Source organism: Agelaius tricolor, unplaced genomic scaffold, assembly GCF_023055355.1.
Source record: "Agelaius tricolor isolate 1412-34295 unplaced genomic scaffold, bAgeTri1.0.p SCAF_7, whole genome shotgun sequence".
Classification (NCBI taxonomy): Eukaryota; Metazoa; Chordata; class Aves; order Passeriformes; family Icteridae; genus Agelaius; species Agelaius tricolor.
This window is the reverse complement of record NW_027269267.1, coordinates 26,646,326-26,668,664: the sequence shown is the minus strand read 5'-3', so window position 1 is coordinate 26,668,664 and position 22,339 is coordinate 26,646,326. Positions and strand designations below refer to the sequence as shown.

Below are 22,339 nucleotides of genomic sequence, written 5' to 3'. Positions count from 1 at the left end.
TCAAACCCAATGTCTTCAGTGCTGGCTGGAAGTTAATTAAGTCAGAAGCCTGTCCAGTTTTACAGTAGTAATTTTCCCTTCCACTAGTCATTCATTCTTTCTATACCTCAGGCCAAATTTCTGTATTTAACAGTTTAAAAATCTTGTTTTGATTGCAACTTTGATAACAGGATTCCCCTAGTCATATCTTGGTAATTTTTACTACTTCTCTTAAATGACCATATATACACTTCCTGGATTCAACAGACCAGTTTAATGCTGCTTTTAGTGAATGGAATAATCCTTAAGAACCACTTTCAGTACAAGTGTTTGGAATGTCACTAGTCCAGACCAGGTTAAGCAATTCAAATAGAGGATAATAATGGATGAACACAAACACCTGGGCTTCTAAAAGAAAAAGGTTAGCTTATAATAATTTACCAACTCTTCCCCAAAGAAGAAATCTGAAGGTTTTGAAGAAACAAAAATCAAAATGTACCTTTTCATCTTTTTTTGGATAGGTGATATTAAGCTGTAAGCCCATGTAGGCCAGTACACAGGTTCCATTTGGACCAGTCACGTTGTATTTACCAACTGTAGGATTTGGGGGTGATGATGTTGGTGTTGGGGCAGCTGTTGGAACCTGGCCAGTAGTCTGTTTAGGAGTTGTAGGCGCCATAGTAGTAGTAGAGACCATATCTTCAGCACATTCTGTCTCTGCAGAGAAAGGAAAACAGTCATTACCAAACAAAATGAAGCTGTGGATGATCTACCTTTTTAATCCTCGAGGGAAAGGATGACACAATTTCAAGTAGCTTTTTTCCTAATAAAAGATAATAAAAGAAACACAACAGTAAAGCATTACCTAAAGTCTTGTTGCAAAGTCTGGCAAGGCATGAGAAAATTACACCTCTGCTGGTAATTTACTGAAATTCATGGGGACCACATCCACTTTCATTCACATCCATTCATTCCACTTCGCCATCGGGTCAGGGTAAATCTGACAGACCCAGCATTCCTGCTGTCCTGCTGTTCCAGTGTTCCTGCTGTCTGTTTGCAGCCAGGCTGGGATCCCTATCCCACACTCTGGGCACTTGTGTGGGAAAAGCAGAGGAACAGTTCTCCTGCTCACTGTTCAAAGTGGTCTCCCAGATGTATTCTCCTTCCCCTCACTCTCATTATTCTGGCAATAACCAGAGTAGCCTTAATATATTGCTCTGGCTCTTCTGTCCTTAGGGGGGGATTCTAAGACTGCTTCTGATGCTAAGTTTTCTGCCGTATCCCTCTCACATCCATCTTCCCTTCAGTCCTGCACGAGGAGCCACCCTCCACAGGGTTAACAAGGTGTGAAGGTGTGCAAGTTCACTTTCTCTTTTCATCCAGTCCAGCAGCAACTTCCAAGGGAACAGTGACTCTGATTTATTTGCCAGAGTACTTGGAAACATGTGGCAGCAAGATCTTAACTTGATCTGGGAGCCAAGAAGGTTCCTGCATTGAACATCTAAGCCAAAACCAAAGGTCATAACAAAGACATTACTAAAGTAGAGACTTCCATGTCCCAAGCCAAGGTCATCTCCACATGCCAGGGATAACAACTTGCAACTTTTTAAGGACAACAGCAACTGCAGCAACAATCAACTCGCACTCAAAGCGTCTACTTCTAAAATTTAATGCATACGTACTTCACAGATAAAAGACAACTAATAAATAGCCTTGAACAGTTTAAGTAGCTTAATTTTTGATTATGGCTCAGAAAGAAGAACTCTAATCACACCATCTGAAGTCACACACACTCCAACATAGCATGCTTTCCTATTTCTACTCCACTCCTGGAAAGTCCAAGAGCAGAATGAAGGTGGATGAAGGAGGAGTGATCCTGTATTTTATAGACTGATACTGGTCTGATCCCAAAATCATTTCCTAACAAACCAAAAAGCATCTTTCTGGGCACTTCAAAGGAGAACTACTCTCTATCTGCAAGACCTCAACAGACAGAGGCTTTTCTTTAACTTGGCACAGATGGAAACAACAAAATCACATTGAGTGGAAGTTTAGCCTAGTTGGAATTTTAATACATTATTTTTACTGAACTGATTTAGAGCAGTTTCTAGTAGCTCTTCAGGACAGATCAAAAGATGAGACAAAAATCCTTATGTCTTTTATTGACAGTTACAGGAAAGCAGCTGGCAAAACTACCAACACAGAGGAAATGAAGTGTTCTTTCAGAGCTGCAGATAACCACTACCATCCCCTCAGTCACTAACTTCTAGTACACTGACAGAGTCACAATTTCTAGTTATGCAGATGCACTGAATATTAATCCTTCTTCCCTTCAGTGAGCCTTGTACCAATCACTGGCAGAAATATCCTTTCATTAAAGATTTGCAGAGGAAAGAAAAACATTAAGGAAAAATTCCAGATCTGAAGTTTATCAATAACTAGCTGCCTAAGGGACAGGGGAAGGCACAAGCCTACAAGAATGGAACCAGAGGATTATATAAAAGAAGATCTTAATGTCTTAAAAAGAAAAGTATTACACAGTAGGGAGATTTCACTGAAGTTTTGTAGAAGCAAAAATCAGCTTTTCCCAGTATCATATCTTACGTTTGAGCCTGCTGATAAATGATCACTTATCATACTTAACTGCTAAAACAATCAGATCAAAGTTCCATAATTTAAAAAAAAATAGTTCTGAAGACTGCAGTAATAGAAATCAGGGTTTGGTGTGGGTTTTTTTAAGCATAAATGTAGGTACACATCTTTACTGCAAACTAGTTCACTGAATGGAAAAATTTGATCAAGGGAATGATACATACAAATCTGAGCCAGTCATGTGAAGCAGCCCCCCTATTATCATGCATCAGGCAAGGTATTTTTCACAGAAATAAGACAAGGTGGAGATACTCCAGTAGAAGGCACTTGTTCATTGTAACCATTCCATGCTAGCACTGGCTACCCTAATTTTTAATATTTGTTTCAACTTAGCAGGTGCGTAAATGGGATTAACAGCTGAAGGAAAGTTCTACATCCCAGGGAAAACAAAGACTCTAAAAGTAAGGCAAACATTTATCACTCCTTAAGATAGTATGGGGAATCAGTTTATACAGCTCTTTTGTGTTTGAAGACTGCTGCCACAAAAGCAAAGGACATGAACACACCATGAAGTAATTGGCCTTTAATAATTTGAAGTAAAATTCCACACTACTTTTCAATACAAACAATCAGGATAAAAACCTGACTTAGTGGTTGTCCCTGAAAGAGAGAAACCTGACTTTTACAGCTGACATAAAACCTCCTGTAGGAAGATGTACATTTCTGCTCTCTACAGACCAATTCTCTACTGTCTGCCATTATTTCACTAATTTTCCCCAGAGCACAGAGTAACCAGTTCAAATTACTCTGGTAGAGGCCATAATGCTTGGAAGTTACCAGATACTTCTTAAAGTAGGATTTTGGCCATATGCCCACTCAACCTACTGCAGCATGTGCTTAACACCCATACTCATGAAGAGCCCAGTACAATACCCATGGGAACCCAGGGTACTATCCCCTAGCCACAGATTCTGACATCCTACAGAGAAAACCTGAGGCAAGTCCATTCATTTCAAAAGATGCTGTTGTCAGAGTTTTAGATCCAGTACTCACCTTAAATATGATTAGTCAGGACTTAAAAGAAAGAACCTATTAGTTGTAAAATTAGCTCATCAAGTTAATTTTCTGTTACAAGATACTTACTGTTCACACTGAAAGTGCCATTTGTGAGATAGGCTTCCAAAGTGACATTGCTAAAAGTAACATTGGCATTCTTCATATTGATGTGCTTGGAGTTGATGCATCTGTATTTTGTGCCCATGTGTGCCTGAATGATACTTTTCTGTGATACAGTCTTCACACCTCCTGTAAAAAAATACATTGCATTAGTATGTACCAGTATTCAAAGGAAGGACTTAGTATTATATCCAGGAAAGGTTTTACAGTAACAACAGTAAGTTTTTATTTTACCTGTAGTTGAATTTGGGAAAAAAGTTGCATCTGACAGATTGTAGTGGAAAACTAACTCTTCAACTTGGTACTTGTCTGCAGATTCTGAGAAATTCAGGCTTAACGAATGTCCTGCTCCAAAATCCAATACCAAAATTGGATGAGATGCATTATCTTTACCACATGAGCTCTGTGAGTCTACTGAAGCATTTTGCGGAAGAAAGAAGTGTACAAACTGTGGGGTAGAAAATAAAACACACGTAAGCTTTTCCTCATAGCTTTTTAAATATCCTGTAAAACTGCTACAAACATACAGCAGACATTAACATATAAGATATCTACTTATATGTGACAGTGTTCACAGGGGTCCGAGGATGAGGGAAGAGACGAGGATCTGACTCCATGTTTCAGAAGGCTTGATTTATTATTTTATGATATATATTCTATTAAAACTATACTAAAAGAATAGAAGAAAAGATTTCATCAGAAGGCTAGCTAAGAATAGAAAAAGAAAGAATGATAACAAAGGCTTGTGGCTCGGACTCTCTGTCCGAGCCAGCTGATTGTGATTAGTCATTAATTAGAAACAACTGCATGAGACTAATCATAAATCCACTTGTTGCATTCCACAGCAGCAGATAATCATTGTTTACATTTTGTTCCTGAAGCCTCTCAGTTTCTCAGGAGGAAAAGTCCTAAAGAAAAGATTTTTCATAAAAGATGTCTGTGACACTTATGTACCAGTATACAGCAAGCAGCATGCTACTGGCATTCAAGTTTGAGAATCCTGCTCTCTGAAATTGGGAGGACTGAACAGTACATACTCACAGCACCTCTTAGACTTTTCTTCCTTCTAAACCAGCAATATGAATTTGCAGGTACTTCTGTACTACAAGAATCAAATCTGGCAAACTCTGGACATATGAAAAATGGGAGAATTTAAGCTCTGCTTCTTGTAGTACAACTGAGCAACAACAAAAGTGAATGGTACATCCTACGTAGCTTGGCTGTAGTACTTTGAGGTTATTACACATTGTGAAGGAATGTGATAACTGAAGACCAATACAACATTTACTGCGAAGCTCTGAGCTTACTGCTTACAATAAGAAACAGACAAAAGTATGTTATGAAAGAAGTCAGCTCTGAACAATATACCAAACACATATACCAGTATCAGGATTTCAGACCATCAGCACCACTGAAAACATGGAATGTACAGTATAAGGCTCAGTTCAAATCACACACAGCAAGTGCACCACTGGTAAAGTAGTAGGATTTTTTTAACCTTGTATTACACTAGGCTAGGAAAAAAAAATCAACAACACAAAACTGCAATAAGACTATAAATAATCCCCAATTCCTATTCAGTGGTGAAGATACAAAAAAATCCCAACATTTATTTGTTAAGGTAAATTCTTAATTTTCCATTAACAAGGTTTTGCTGTTAATATGGAACAATTTGTAAGCATTGCACTAGTCTGTAGATACACTGAAATCTAGAGATTTGCTACATAAGGTCACCGATTTCCAGAGTTTAAAAAGTTTAAAAGCTATGTTTCAGTTCAGATTTAATCCACGTGAGTGTGACCAAGTTACTAAAAGAGAACTCCTAGTGGTTTTGCCTTTACAGTCAGTGAAAGCCATTTTATTTATCAACAGGACAGGTGTGGAATTTCAGTCACAAAAGTAATTGCACATGTTTTGTTTGTGATTGTTTCAGGCAGCCTCAACCTTGCCGTTTAATTAGAAGAAGCATTGGTAATAAAGAAAAGCTGATGCAACATGACTGAAGAGTAAAAATCTTTGTGGAAGCAGTTTTTCATGCAAAGATACTCAGAGAAAGCGTAAATACTGCACACATGCAAAGATACCACATATTTTATAAATACTAAAAAGACTAATAAATAACAAGCAGTCAGATACTCACTGCCCTTACCTCTTTTTGCACACTGGTTTGGTATTCCACTGAGAAGGCTACTGTCAAATCAGCAATTATGCAGACCTTACCACTTGAATCTTTCACTTCAAATGAAGAGGAAGCCTGTAAAAAGCCTGATAAAAATAAAAAGTGGTTAACCCGGTGTCACATAAATTTGCATTTTTTATCCCAAAGAGACAAATATGTACAACTGTACATTTTAGGAGTAAAACTTAAGCATGAGTTTGGAAGCTTAGGCATTAACAGTCTCTAGATTAGCTTCAACATCACTAACAAACAGAGGACAAATTAAACACCTCATTTATAAAACTGCAAAGCCACCCAAACCAAAACTGTTGACATTCTGGTTCCTAAGAGATAAGAAAGACATGCAATAAACATCAGTCATAGTGTTCAAGGCAGCTTCAGTGTTCTCTGCACACAGCAACCATTTTACCATCTTCAGCCAGACCTGGCTTAGCTTATTTGATCCTGCATGCCTCCAATACTCTGCCTTCCCCCCACAGCACAGCATGCAGCCTTCACTCCTGCTGTACCAGGACACTCAGCTGCACATGCACTGAATGCAGCATTTAGAAAGCCTGGATGGACTGCAGATGTTTTGAAGGCACTGCCAAAAATATCATGATAGAGCATGCTACCATTGCCAGGAGAACTTCTCTTTACCATCCTCACACTCTCCACACTTTAGAGGAGGAGGAGGCCAAGACCTTGACACACAGTGAGGTTATGTTATCCTGACTGGTTTAAGCTAAACTCAGGCTGAGCTGCTGAGAAAAGCAGAGAAAAGCCTTTCTGCCCCTTGCTCCATTCCAGCCTCTCTATGCTCAGAGCACGCTGAGTACACCTGCCCCAAGTACTGACTTAACAAGAACACACGGCAAGGGGAGCACGCAGCCATCCCTCCTGATGGCAGCAGGGACTGGCACCAGTGGGACCAGCGCCCACTGCCAACAAGGCTTCACACAGGGGACACACTGGGGCAGGCTGGAAACAGCTGGAAAGCTGGTTATCTCCTACTTCATTTGTGGCACGGGATACCTGACAGTGCTCTTGCTCCTGACCAGTTCTTTATTTTAGAATCTTTTATTTTTCAGATTCTCAATTTGTCACCACCACCCCCCCAAGTGAACCTCACTGCAAAAAGTGTGAACCATCTTCATGCTAGCACTTTATCAGCTGGCATTTGCAACAACTTCAGTCTTGCAGAAAACCTGGTAAAAAACAGCTGCAAGACATAAGCCATTATCACAAGCAAATAAGCTTTAAGGAGTCAAACATGCTAATCCATTCAACTGCTGATAATAGCAAAAAGATCCAGATGAGAGATTATCCATTAGCTAGCTTCCCTCCCTGAGAAGTTTTCAAAAACAAATCTTACAACTTTTCACTGCAAAACTATGGTGTGTACAATTGTACAAAGACAATTATTAGGAAAAATTGGACTTCTGTCAGCTGGACTTCAGCAGAAGGCACATCAGTTGCAGGAACACATTGGAAACTATTTCTCTGGCACTCAGCAAGCATTTTCCCTTGTCATCTTCCCCTTAGCAACATCACATCCTCTCCCAGCACCAAGGAGGACAAAGCTGAAACTGGAATTCATTCAACTTTATCTTTTTTTTTTGAGAGTCCAGATTTGAAATCAGAGAGAGACTGAAGAAAAAAAATGCTTAAGAACAGACAGCATAGAAAATTTATTTTAAACGAAACCTGTCCTACCTTTGCCTTTATGTCCAGCATAAAATGTTCGTTAAGGACCAGATATACCCAAAGAAATGTTATTTACTGCAATTCAGATCAGTATCAGAAACATGTTCATCCACATGGAAGTTTCAATTTGCATTTACATCTGGAACTTGTTTACATTTCATGCAAGCACTACTTTTCTCCAAAGCAAGCTGCTTACACCTTCCTGAAGGTTTCTAGCACAGCACAGAAAAGAGTTGAGGCAGGCAATAAGAATCCATTGCTCCTTGAACTAACACTATGACTGAAAAATGTGCTAGAATGAAAACCTTCAGTGTGCATTCAGACTCCCTTGTCTGATAGCTATTAAAATCCTGGCAATTTTAGAGCTAAAAATAACGAACTAACTGAGTAAAAGAATGAAAGAAAAATCATTTTCAAAAGAAATGCAAGGGAAAGAAAAGACTGAAAAACAAGAAAAATCTTGCTGGCCGAAATGAAAACATGACAGACCTGTCCATTACAAGTGATTTAGAGAACAACAGACAATGCAGAGGTACCAGAAAATATCAAATGGAAGACAAATTCTGGTAATGAAGAGCTGATAAATCACCCTCAGCAAGTTTAAGTAATAAAGAATAAGGGGCATGAATAAACACTAAACAGTAACACCTGCATAACTACTAGATTTTTGTAAGGTTAAAGTAATATCATTACATGAATCCTGATTTCATTAGTGTGGAACAAATGCTATAAAACCCCAGTCCTCCTTAAGAACTATTCAGCAGCTGCTGGATTTGCAGTTTCAGTGATGAGACAGACACATCCAGCACGAGACACTGAGTGTCCTTGATGGAGTGGCGAGAGCTGTTTCACTGCAAGTAAGGCAACACTTTCAGGGATGGTGATCAGACAGAACTGAGCTGCAGCATCATCTGCTCCCAAGGTCCTGAAGGAATGCAGATGAAACCAAGTGAAATGTATGGGACCATAGGAGCAAGGAAAAATTGAATAAAAAAACCACTGAAAAACAAATCAAGACACTGAAGGAAAGAAGGTCCCGCCTACTGTCTGCTCCAGCCAGTTTAAGGCACAGGAGCAGCTCGCAGGAAAGCAGCTGTTGCGTTTTGTACAGGCAGTTTCAGTGTCAAGTAGTGATTAATGCATGAATCATCAGCAGCCTACAAACACTACAAGCCTACAGTCAAAATGTCAAGACTACAGAAAAGCAAACTGATGTTGAATCAATCCATCCTGGGAATATTTCTAATATAGCTACATAATGTATTGCTTAATTCTATCAGGGCATATCTGATATTGTTTGTATTGTTTGTACATCTCATAACAATATCATTCTTTGTAGTTAAACACAAAAACTGATACAACCTCCAGATTCTTAACTTTAGGCTTCAAATGTTCCTCTTAATAAACTGCAGAGCCCTCTATAACAACTATCTGTGATACAGCAAGTGCAGTACTTCAGATTTAAATGAAGCAGTCCAAGACCTTTCAATAGCAAAAAGTAAGTTTTGTTAGGTTCATTATCATTTGGCTGGAAGCACTACATTATGGATATCTAGTAAAGGAATTACCAAAAATGTACAAAGAAATTTCACTTGGTTCAGATGCTTCCTTTGTATTCCAGTATATTCCAACAAAAGACTGCTTATAATACTTATTCTAGCAGCATATTTTCAATTGAAAATCATAAGACAATCTCTCCCTTCATACCTCATTTCTGCAATGAAGAAATAGTCATGTGCAAGAAAACACTTAAGGTAACTGTTAAAGCAACAACTAGAGATCTTGCTTGAATAAAATCCAGCATGCTTCTTTATCTAACATACCTACCTCAAGAAAACCCAAAGTATATTAACAGTCTGAGATAAAATAACTAAGTCAAACAAAACAAATACTTCCTTGATTGTCTAACAATTTATCTTAAAGAAATCCACCTCATAAAGTTGTTTGTTTTAAGCTGAACACTACAAAGCTAACAAAACAATCTAGCACATGCTTTCAGGTTTCAGCTTCTTTATAACTGAAATCCTGTTAGTCAAACACAGCTACCCATGATTTACTCTCCCATATAATGGAAACCTACTAAGGGAGAGAGACAAATGGTTGTTGTGTGCTAGAAAACCAAGCATATTTAATGGGAACTGTGTACACCATCTGCTTGCAAAGAGGACATCAGTTACTACAGTTAATGATTTACTTTGCCTCCAATTTTTATTAGAAACATGAAACACTGACAATAAGGAAAAACCAAAAGCTACTTCTGTGTAATCTGGGGTTTATCACTATAGTCATGTTTCCTGCATAAGTAAAAACTTCTTTAGCATTGTTCTTCCTCTTGGGATAAAGGGCAGCAAGCCATCCAAATCCACCTGGCCACGCATCCTGGATCATCAGTACTTTAAGCCGTACAGATACCTGGTGGATGGGACTGCCTGCAGTGTTCAAGAGGAAAACCATGGCTGCAGCACAGCACAGCTGCCAGCTCCTGGGATGTGCTGTGATGGGGTTCAGAGTATCCCACAGCCTGGTCATACCCATGGACTCTCTTCAGCTCCAGCCCACCCTGGAAATACTGCACAGCAGCACTCTGGGGTAAGGGATACCAGCCCTGAATAATCATCCAGTACCTGAGCTACAGCACTGATGTGTTGCCTTGCACCTTTGCCCAGGTGTTCTGATGACAAACACAGTGAACACTGCTATCTGTGGGGCATTCATCCAAGGAGATAAGAAACGCTGGTCATTATGTAAAGAAGGTTTATTTTCTATTGTACGTGTTAACCAAACTGCCCAGTAATTTACTTATTCTGGTGGTTCAGAATGATCAGAATGAGAGAGTCATCTCTCACTCTTCATTTTGTGAACAGTGGTAATTTCAGTCACGACTTTTAACTCCTAAATCTATGCCAGAGAATAGAATGGAAAAATCCCCAAGGAGTTACACTCTCCTACAACGCTCTGTCTTCCAATGTATGCACCACTCCCAGAGGGACACCAGGTCCAAGTCCTTTATCAGAAGACCAAGTGAAGATCACTTCCTTAGGATTCAGAACCTATACCACCTTGGGATGATGCAGAAAGACAGGAACAACTGAAAGCAGGAAAATCCCGTGACAGGCTTGACGTACAAAACACTTTGCAAGAGGCAAGATGGTCTCCATGAAATGATGAGTTATACTTACCTTTCACCAACAGACACATGAGACTGAATGCTGGCTGCCTGGAAAGCTGGAAAAGACAAGGCTGAACTCACTTGAATACCCACACAGTGGTGGGGAAAGGGAGAACAGAGCTTAATTCAGAGATAAGAGAAATTGCTGCACTTGAGCAGGTGCAGCACCTGATTACATCAAGTTCCTGATCCTGCCCAGAATATGCATCCTTGCCAACCAAGAGACAAATTCATGTCATTTCAGATTATGGTTTTGATATTCTTGACTTCAATTAAGGCAGCAAACATTTTGTTTTTCCATTTCAGTTTGCAGATGAATAACTCCTGTCTTTATAAATCAAATTATACAAGTACAAAAGCATTAGAAAGGAAAGGCAATCTAACAGCCATACACTTGCCATTTGACCAGAGAATTGCACAACTGCCTCAAGTTTAGTCACATGAAACTTCTTTATGGCTTCCTATCTAAAGGAAGAAAGTCTTGGGATAGCTCTACAGCAAGTGATTGCATGAGTGCACTGGGAGAGCTGAACTCCCCTGGCCAGACCCTTTTCAGCATTCATTCAAGTCCATTTTGCACTGGCTCTGGTTAGTGCTGCTGTATCACACCACACAACTAACACACATTCTTCAAGGCAGCTGCCAGCCCCAAACAATGTTTTGAAGAAAGGAGCACTGTGTGACAATTTAAAGAGAAAGCTTCCCCAGAGGAGAAGATATTGGAAATAAACTAACTGCCTGAGTAAAACCACTCTCCTAGTCCTACAGAGTAGATCTTAACCCTGTCAAAGAAAGTAAGAATACAGGTGTTCCCATATCATTCTTGTTAAGAAAACAGATGCCATCAGAAGTTTAATACAAGAAAACCAAACATATTAACTGTGAACTACTGTGCTGAAGGCTGAACACTGGAGAAGGAACAAGTACCCACTGCACAGAGCTGAAGCACATTTAAACTCTGTACTCATAATGCCAGGGTGATCTGTAACTGGAGAGACACTCACATTTGAAATTAAGAGTAGAAAAAGTAGTACTGATAGTCAGTGGTGCTGTCAAGGGACAGAGGAGGTTAAGAAACAGTTATACTGAAACTGAAAGGGACACCAGGCCATCTTGAAGTCAGATGCCCAAAAACTGTGGAATCCTGATTTACCAAAAGATAAGGTACATTTAAAAGTATGCACAATAGAATCAAGATAATGCAAGGGATTGTTCAAATGGCTGTTGTAATTCCCACCACTTACATGCCCAAAAGTGTCTTCTGCCAAGCTTAAGAGAACACATACCAAGAAATCCATTTCAGCACCAAGCTTTCTCAAGGAATTTCCAAACAATCACGGCTGACTTAAGAGCAAAGACAAACTGTGGAAGCTGAAACAAGCAAAAGCAAGGTGTGCCTTTTGCTAGAAATAAACTTTTATCTTTGAGACCTACAAAGGCTTATCAGAGATAACAGCAGTTAATGTTGCAACAGAGTATCAATCTTTGAGTCAGGTTCCTCTGTACTTAGGCAATTCTTCACTTTGTCATCTGCCAAGTAACCTATCACATGATGACTGGCACACTAATTCAGATCCTTAGAGACTCTGCCATACACTTCAAGCAGCTATCAAGCAAACACTTTGTCAAGGGCAGCACTTGGTAAAACAATATTTCCAAAGTTGCTCAACATTAAAGCAGTTAGATTTTGTGAAAACCAAGTTACCCTTGTCTCAGTTGCAAACAACCAATAATGCCAAGCCCAAAAAAAACCAATTCTGCACCAGATTTCTCACTGGCTGGAATTTATTATCAAGTTTCTCAACTATCTCTACATGGGTAGTAAGGTTTGAAATTCCTCTTTGGACTAGAGTTGCACAATAGAAACGTGGATTATACGTCAGTGACTCTGAAATGTGATCACACTATTTTGAAAAATTAATTTTCCCTTCTGCAATTCTCAAACACTTCATTACTTATTCACTACACATGTCTGATTCTAACCCTAAATCTAGAGGAAAGTGTTCTCTGATGTGTCTGTGTTTCAGTAATGAAACAATGTACGGGTGCTCTAGATCCCAGAGAGCACGAGCAGCTCTGTTGGCTTTGGCACACAACCCAACTGACTCATCGTGCTCAACAACAGACAAGCACCATCTTACTCGGTATTTCAAAAAGCAGCAGCTAAGTTTAGAGGAGGTACTTCCATTTCTCATAGCCCCCTTTCCCTGCATGTACCATATGCTACCTAAATGTTTTCTTAATTTCATATGTATATTTGATGGTAGTGAGGAAATCAATTACAAAATGCTCAATGCTGACATATGAAATGTTCAGCTTAGTGCTTGCTGCTCAATCTAAAGAGAAAACTGAAACACTAAGTGAGGTATGATGAGGTATTCAGGTGGGAAAAAAAATTCTGCTGTCCTGAAGTCAAGGCATCACCAAACAAGTTTTCACATCTGCCCCACCCATACTAATCTTTCAGTCTCCTGTGATCATGACCTTATCCTAACCAGTGTTAACTCAGATGATTAAAAGGCTGCAAATGAGCTAAAATATCTGAAGCCTTCAGCTCATATATTATTATCTTTATCTCTTCTTCTTCTCCCCTCACCCACAATCCAAACCCCACACTCTAGCAAGAAAGGGGTCTCTATCTGCACTGCAAGATCTTCCCCCAAGATTGTAGTATAAAGCTATGCAGAAACACCCAGCTACTAAGCTACTAGACACTGGTACAACATCCTGAACATCAGTAAATAAAATAAAATAAAAAATCAAAAATAAATAAATCTGTGGTAAAATAAACTATTCTGTTGCCTCAGTTGCAGAAACCTAACACATCTCACATGCCAGAAAGTGACAAAGATGGTGCACCAAATGATGTTTGTAACTGCCAATTAAGCAGAGGAAGACTACTGCAATGGCCAAAAGTATTAACTGTGGTACCACATAAAAATCACAGAAGCTTATTTGAAAGCAAACTATAACACAATTCTTCATTTAAGCCATAACTATATCAAACAAACTATTCAAGTAACTCCCACTATGACACCAGTTCAACAACACTTCAGCTGGCAGCCCTAAAAAGCAGGAGCACTGTAAATCGCTGTGCTAGCTGCACTGGCTCACGAGGGCTGGATATCTGAACTGCTCGCTGCCCTTTGAGAGCGGCACCTTTTGGGCTCAGTGAAACTGAAGTCCAGTCAATGGTGATAACGATATTTACTACCAAAGAGACGTTACAGGAGTCACAAGGACTGTCCCAGCTCAAAAATGATGGCAGATAAGCATTCTCAACTGCTACTCTATTTGGGAAATATTTTGGCTAGCTGCTGAACAAGTTTCCTTTGCTGCCAAAGCCACAGCTCAGAAACCTGCTAGCGTTGTGTGATCTGGCTTTCAAGACAAGAAACCAAAAGCAAGGTAGTTATCAGTAAACAAGCAAGACACACTTCCTCGTTAAACAGCCTCGCTAACCTAACAAACCTTCTCATCAAGGCACTGAAATCTCTCCATTCCAGACGCGTTTCATATTTTACTCAAGATAGGGCAGGAAGAAAGCCATTAAGCAACGGAGCACTACGTATCCTATAGAAAAGCGCTGCTTCCTAGCAATGACATCAGTAGCCCCCGCGTCTCCATGCCTCGTGCTCCAGGCGCGTTTCCAGGTTCTTCCCGGAGCGCAGTCCCTGCACCCAGCGCAGGTGCTCAGAGCGGCGTTCCCGGGCTCTAACGCGGCTCAGCGCGGCCGCCGCCGCCTTCCGTCCCTCATTGCCCTCGGACCCCGGGCGGCCCTCGGAGGCTCCCGGGCGCCACAGGGAGCGCGGGGGATGGCCCCCCAAGAGCCCTGAGCCCCCGCGGCTCAGTCAGCGCCCGGGCAGGCCGACAGCAGGCGGGAGCGGACGGGCAGGCGGGTCTCCGGTTACAGGTGCCGCGTCCAGCGCCGCCGGCCCCAGATCCACCTCAGGCCGCTGCGACCCGCCCCCACCATCCCGCCGATCGCACAGGCCGCCCACGTCCTCCCCCTTACCGAGCAGGGCGGCCGCCGCCAGCAGCCCCCGGGCCATATCGGGGTGCAGGGACGGGGCGCGGCGGGAGCGGGCTCGGACCGAGGGCGGGCGCGGGGCGGCGGCGGCGGCTCCGCGCTCGGGGCGCTCTGGCGACGGCCCCGGCCGGTCATGTGACCGCTGACGTCACAGAGGCGGGGCGCCCGTCACGTGACCCGGCCGGGGCACGGCAGCGGCGGTGAGGGAGGGGAGCATCTCGCGAGAGCTGGGCCGTGTGAGGGGAGCGGGGCCGGGTGAGGGGAGCGGGCTCTGGGCTGCGTGCCACTGCAGCTAAAGGCAGTCTGAGGTGAGTACAGTCGTCTCGCACAGGATTAATTCAGTCCCAGCTATGTAAAAATATTGGAAGTTGATGGTCTGTTTTCGCCGAAGTGTTCTATCTATATATACCCAGGTATACATATGGGTCACATGTGTTCCAAGACAAAACAGGGAGTGTTAATGACGTGTGTTTGCATGGGTAAAAATTGCAATTTCACCTAGCTTCAAGTGTCTCATGGTTGTTAAGGAATCCCTTTTATTTTGTTTTTTGGGGTTTTTTTGAGAAAACCAGAAAAGAAGGTGGAAGTTAGCTTGTAAACATTCTCAGACGTAATGGAAATGGACAGCCCAGGTCGTTTGATCACTTTGTAATCCAATGCTCTCTTTTATCCACACTGCTAGGGGTATGCTTACTTCATCTGAAACCCCAGAAGCTGGATCTCGCTCCTGCAATCCTGTTTCTAGTCCGACTGGAATGTGTGCCATTAGCAGTGTCCTCTGCTTTCTCACAACGCCTGCTGTAGAGTCCCTCTCCTCACTACAGGCTGCTCCAGATTCATCATCTCTGAGGCAGAATGATTCCTGCTCCCAAGCTGCCTTCGTACTTTTTTACATTGAACCCATTTGAAATGCAAATTAGGTACTTCCAGCTGCTAAAGTCAAGTTCAGCTGCTGTGAACTTGTCCTTTCCTTGCTGTTTGTCTGAGTTTGCTCACAGTTCCTGTTTCCCCAAAACATCCTGGACAAGTTTACCAGGATGGCATGTGGAGCTGCCTTTCATTTTCAATGCTATTGCTGTAAACATGAATTTCTTTTTTAATGATGCATTTTTACCTGTGCATTTTTAGACACAGTAATGCATTATTTTAGTTACGTTTGTTTTTCCCTGCAGCACTTCTAGCAATCTTTATTCTTTCCATGCATTGCCAAAAGCAGAAGTTAGTTTGAAAAAGGACATAATGAGCAGCTCTGGTCAAGTGTTTGAATGACTCATCTGCAGAGGGGTTGAGGGTAATGGAGGTGGGACATGAGTTGTTCTCATTTTGGATCACGGTTTTTGGAACCTGCACTGGCAGTGGAGGAAAGTCTGCAGAATACGAAGTCTGCCACAAGACAAATGGGAAGGGAGGCCCAAGGTCAGGTTTAAATTTGGTGTGCAGTATTCTGCCTCCTACTGGAAAAGCAGTAGGCATCTGTGAAGGGAAAAATTACAGATGCTTGGATTGCTCACAAAAAAAAAAAAGTTGCATAAAGCAACAATACTGTGGTAAAATTTGGTAAATAAGGAACATAAGGTTATCAGCAGAGAATGATGTTGACCTTCATGATGTGGATCATTAGCTCACTGGGCCTTTATTAATGGGGCAGAGACAGCACCATATCAATTTCCACCTCCTTTCAGTACAAGTACTACCAGGGTGTTTGTTAGACACATGCATCAAGTCTTGCACAGCCATGCTGGCCATCAGCCCCAGTGCTTGGTAACTTGTTGGCTGACATCAATCAAACACAATAGCAGGGTAAGACATAAACAAACAAAGTTAAAGCTTCTGTAAAAGCTGCTCTATACACAGCCTGGAGGTCCAGATTCGTGCTGTCACTGAGGGAAAGGAAACATAGTCCATACCCAGCCACTACACATTTCATCTGACAGAGCTGCTGGCCATGCAGCATGCTCACAGGCCCAGATAGGAACCATGATGCACACCCTGGCCTTTCTTCAGAGCTGTGGATGCAGATTGGGCTGCTCATGGGGAAACACCCAGGAGAGTTAGGAGCCATTACTACAGTAAAAACTGTCCTGTGAGGTCAAGGCAGAGTACATACAAATGAGACAGAGTACAGGCTAGGAGATTTTACAAGGAAAGAATTTCCACGAAATGTGACTCTATTTTCCCATAGCCTTTTGCTGAGTATTACCTGACTTCACACAGTTACCTACTTTCAGAAGAGACTTGCTAGGAACGGCTAACCAAGTTCATGGTACAGAGTCCACTCTCCTGAACATACCTGCCAAAGATAATAAACCTAAAAACAGAATGGAACCATTTAGGTTGGAAAAGACCTCAAACATCACTGAGTTCAACTGGCAACACAGCACTGCCTAGCTTACCACTAAACTATGTCCCTAAGCACCACATCTAGAGGCCTTTTAAATACTTGCAGGGATAGTGCCTTCATCACTTCCCTGGACAGCCTGATACAGTGATTGATAACGCTTTCAGTAAAGAAAGTTTTCCTAATATCCAGTCTAAACCTCCCCTGGCACAACTTGAGGTCTTTTCCTCTCATCCTGTCACTTGTTACCTGGGAAAAGAGAGCAATGCCCCCACCTGGCTACAGCCTCCTTCCAGGCAGTTAAAGACAGCAATAAGGCTCCCTCCCTTTCTGGAGCCTTCTTTTTTCCAGCCTTAACAACTCCAGCTCCCTGAGCTGTTCCTCATAGGAGTTGTGTTCCAGACCCTTCCCCAGCTTTGTTGCCCTTCTCTGGACACTCTCCAGCACCTCAGTGTCTTTCTTGTAGTAGAGAGTAGTGAGTGGCCCAGAACTGAGCACAGGATTTTTGGTGTGGCCTCAGCAGTGCTGAGTACAGGGGGACAATCCCTGCCCTGCTCCTGCTGGGATCACTACTGCTGATCCAGGCCAGGCTGCCATTGGCCTTCTTGGTTATCTGGGCACTGCTGGCTCATGTTCAGCTGCTGCCAAACCAGCACACCCAGGTCCTTTTCCACTGGGCAGCTTCCCAGGCACTCAGCCCCCTGCCTGGAGCAGTGCATAGGTAGATCTGCATAACAAATTGAGACACTGAAGTTACCTGAAAGGTAATTTTTTTTCAAAGATGCATAGCACAAAGAAAGGATGAAAAAAGCTGCAGCAGATCAAGAGTTAAATGTTAAACCCAGGTTCAACTAAAGGAATCCAGGGAAAGCTAAAATACAGAGCTAAGGAAAAAAGACCCAAGGAGAGGGCAAAAAGGAGGCTGTTGGCTGGAGAGCTAAGGAGAGCTGGAACTGCCAGGCTTGGGAAGCACCTGTAAGTCAGCCCCCAGCCTACATTCTCACAATCACTTTCCCTCAGGAAATGTTGGGCTAGATAACAGCATGTCACATTTAGGAAAATTGCTTTTTAAATGTGTATGTTTGGATAAGTTAGAACCCCCAGCTGTATCCAGGCTCCTACTGTTATTTTTGTGATTCCATAGAAGCTGCTCTGCAATTTGTTCTAAGGACACTGAATTGCCAAGATCCAGATTTCCCTAACATACCTGAACATTGCTGGGCTATAGAGAACATCTGTTACTTTGCTGCTGCCCAACATCTTCAGCACTGGGTGATCTTCCAGGAAGAAATGTTTAGCAACCTCTGCCCTGTGGGTACAGGTACACTCAAGCAATGTGACCCCAAAGAACCAACTGATTGAGGCAGTCAGACTGCTCAGCCAAATTCCATCACCAGCTACTGAAAAGCAATCAAATGCAGCTGTTTCACTATGAAGAAGTGATTTCCATGCTGACTCATAAAATAACTGCTTACCTGTTTGGTTTAGCACATAACATGTCCCATTAAGAAAAATTTGAGGAAATCAAATTAAAAATGAGGACCTGAGAAAAAGAGTCACAATTACCTGGCCTGTCAGTCTCTCCCAAAGCTTTTGAACCTCTGAAGCCACTTGCAGACCAGTCTGGATAAGTCTTCAGGGATCATGATGTTCTCTGTGGGTTCAGGGGGTAAGGGGATGGGTAGAGATGAGCAGCTGGATGAGGGACAAAACCCCCACTGCCACAAGCAGAAAGGCAGAACCAAGGAAAACCCCTCTGAGTACTGCTGCTTGAGGTTATTTGTAGGGGATGATACAGTTGGGTACCAAGGGCATACAGCACAGAAAGACAGGCTTCATAATTTCCACTGCTGTGGAACAATTCATGTTTAATTGCTAGACCAGAATAATGCGGCCAAAGAGCCCTTAGTCTGTGACAATTAAGAAAAACTGCATATCTCAGCACTTTTAATTAACATTGCTTCTTGAGGCAGAACCACTTCAGTCATCTTCAGGATAACACCACTGCTTTAAGCTATTGTTTAAAACTACTGAACCAGAACATTTGGGTTCAGAAGGGGCAGGCAGGACATTCTCACTGCTTCCTAACAGCTACTGCACACTACTGCCAGCTTTCAGTGTGGTTTAAGCCTCTCTGGCCATTACCTTTCTGTGAGGCACATATTCCTTTTTGGTTTAGAAGTCTGGTAAGATGGATCTGACTGGTTTCCATATCTGTAAAAACTGAACTACAAAGTGAATGGTAGAACACTAAAAAGCCAACCTCAAAAATAAACTGAAGTGCCACATCCTCACAAAGGCTAAGAAATTAATACTTAATATGCATCAAAGATTTTATTTGCATTAACTGAAGATTCAAATATTAAAATAAGTCTACATTAAATTATAATATTAAATATGCTTTAAATACAATAAACTAAATGTGTTTAGTTTCCAAACACAAAGGGAACAAAAATACTTCAGAATGCAATACAATTAATAACACCAGAGGACAGAATAAGGACTTTTAATATGTGGTTCCACAAGTTGTCACCTCATAGCACTGTTTACTTTAAGAAGTGGCCTTTTAATTGATGCACAAACCCCACATTACATAAACTTAGTAAGGTATCTCAAGAAAATATTGCTCAGGTAAATTCTCCTTTATGTAGTGATCAAAACTCCTTTGGTAGCTCTTTTTCAGAATGAAACATACCATACCAGTAGACAAATCAGGAAAATAAACAGTCTTCCAAGTATTACCAGAAAAGGTGTGTCTTCCTTATGGTTACAGTTATCTAACAGATCTACAGCATCTTTCACTCTTTAATTCAAATCAACTTACATATGTACAATATGTAACAAAGTACACACAAAGTCCTTAGTCTTTCAAGACAAAAAGCTATGCTTTCCCAATATTGAGATCATAAAAGTACTTTTTTAAAAAAAGGTTTTGTTTTCTTAAAGTGGAGCACACTGTACAGAAGGTTCCCTGGATGTTATTTTCAAGGCAGAACTAAATGTTACGGCAATTACAGGAACAGTGAAATACACCTGCTGCCCTAAAATGAGGTAGGGCCTCCTTGACTCAAATCCAATCTTTGCCACCCAAGCCAGCAGAAGTAGTAATAATAGAACAATCCATATTTTAGCTAAAGTATCCAACAGCTCAGTACACACATGAATGCAGTTGTCCTCTTGGCACTTCAAGAATCTCACTTCAAAACCTGATTTATCCAAACCAGACTGAAGTTTGAAATAACTTGGAAGAAAATTAACTGAACACAAGTTTAAGGGTTTTCATGGTGCAAAACTTCAGTGTATTTCAACAACACTGCTTGTACATACATGTTCATCAATGAAGGGTTTTTAAAAAGTTACCCAAGTTGTAACTGTAGCTAAAGAATGCAGCATTTAGGGACTTTGTGGATGCAGTTAGGAACACCTAAATGAAGAAACCAGACTTGCATCCATGACAGAAGTATTTCTCACACAGGTGGTTTTACCTTTCCATCCAACTTCAATGACATTGTTAAAGAAAACTGTAAAACTAAATTTTGAAGAACCCAAGAGAACAAAAGATTAACTAAAGGGGGAAAAAAAACCCCAGGGCATTTAAAATTAGTAAGAAGTCTTGACAAAGGTGATCAATTAACATGTCATTTTGCTTCTTTTCCACAGCAGTGCATGCAGCTGCTTGAATAATGTACATCAACCTGAAATCTGCTAAAAGGAAAGTCTGGAACAGCATATGTATTTGGTGTCCTAAAGATATATGTGGATGATTTTGGTTTTTATTTTTTAAGTTTTTTAAAATTTTTTAAATAAAACTATTTCTTCTTCTTTATGCAACATAGTGGTACTGATTGGGGTTGTCTTTGTCTCTCTCCATATAGTCTCTGTCAATAAGAGATTCAATTCTCTTTTTCAAGTCTCCAGGCTACAAGAAAAGATGAGATTAGTATAACAGTTAGTAATACAAAGGCAAACATATAAAAAAAAATACTGCTAAAAGCTGCATAAGAAATGCATCATAGTATATAACTGATGTAGTATGATACTCTGACTTATTTCTGTTCACTCAATACCTTCATCTTTGGGTTTAATTCTATGATATTTCACATTTCGTGCTCTTACAGACAAGCTGAATAGAAACATATATTACATATATTTAGATAAATCTAGGATGGTTTGACAAAAACATGAGTTACCTTTACAGGAAATTTCAGTTGATTATACAATTCAGAAACAAGAAGATTATGACCAAGAGTCTTCCTCATCTTCATTATTCGTACAATAGCAGCATCAATCTGATATTGCCTGTCCTGAAATACTCTTTCAGTTGTGCTGACCTGTTCCTCAACCTAAAGAGAATACAACACCACAAATCATATCACCCTCTGTTGCTACTTTTTATTAATTCTATCTCTATAGTTAACCTTCACAATAAAATTAAGCTCTTATTTGTGCATTCTTATTTATCTTTGAGACAGATGCATGCATTACCACATTCCAAGAGCTTACCTGCTAAATATAGAAATGACATGGTGGACATTTGATTCATGAGTTCAGCAATATCACAGAAACTTCTAAGATGGACTGAAACATCTACAAGATCCTTTTAGTTTAATATATAGACATTTAAATTTGGAAGCACAGGAAGCAACCTAAGTTGTTTTCAATTTCAGTGATTTTAAAGTCTTTATTGCCTCATATAGCTCTTACTAGTAATTTTGTGAAGGGTCATCTTGACTACTCTAAAAATTAATTATAATTTGAATTTAAATATTCATTTCTTTATAAGCAAAAAATACAAGAGATTACGTCTTTCCATATGGGATATATAAACAGTTAATACATAAACTGTTATATAACAGTTAATACATAACTGAATAAATGCAAAAAGTACGTACTGTTTCTTTCATTTGAATCTGGTTGATCTTTATTCTAAACAACTTATGCTTGAAATCACCATTAAAGATGAATTTATCTCCATCTTCTACATCCTTGCCCTTGGGATTTTTAATCAGTACTCGTGCTTTTCCACAAGCTAAAGACTGCAAGGTTCTTCTTAATTCACTGTCCTCTGTGAAGGAGTTCAAATATGGGAGAAAGCAGAACAAAACATTAACATCAAGAGTTTTATGGGATTAATCTAGAAATAAATTGAAAAGCCACTGGTTTTATGTTAATACTTTATTCTAAGTTCCA

The 22,339-nt window shown here is 40.7% G+C and overlaps 1 protein-coding gene across 15 annotated transcripts in view; it reads right to left on the bottom strand.

Moving 5' to 3' along the window:
* The window catches only part of CUL4A (cullin 4A), a 57,515-nt gene that overhangs the window by 4,030 nt on the left and 31,146 nt on the right, over positions 1 to 22,339 (bottom strand). For 6 of the 15 annotated variants that reach the window (XM_071430661.1, XM_071430656.1, XM_071430655.1 and 3 more), the window contains 3 exons: positions 22,042 to 22,214; positions 21,340 to 21,492; positions 19,465 to 21,068 (listed from right to left, as the gene is read on the bottom strand). In XM_071430661.1, the coding sequence (XP_071286762.1) occupies positions 20,973 to 21,068; positions 21,340 to 21,492; positions 22,042 to 22,214 (422 nt within the window). In that variant the 3' untranslated portion in view covers positions 19,465 to 20,972. Of the gene's footprint in view, positions 1 to 478; positions 697 to 3,714; positions 3,877 to 3,981; positions 4,196 to 5,896; positions 6,013 to 19,464; positions 21,069 to 21,339; positions 21,493 to 22,041; positions 22,215 to 22,339 lie in introns of those variants that run through there. The other 9 variants (XM_071430666.1, XM_071430667.1, XM_071430665.1 and 6 more) reach the window with 7 other exon arrangements.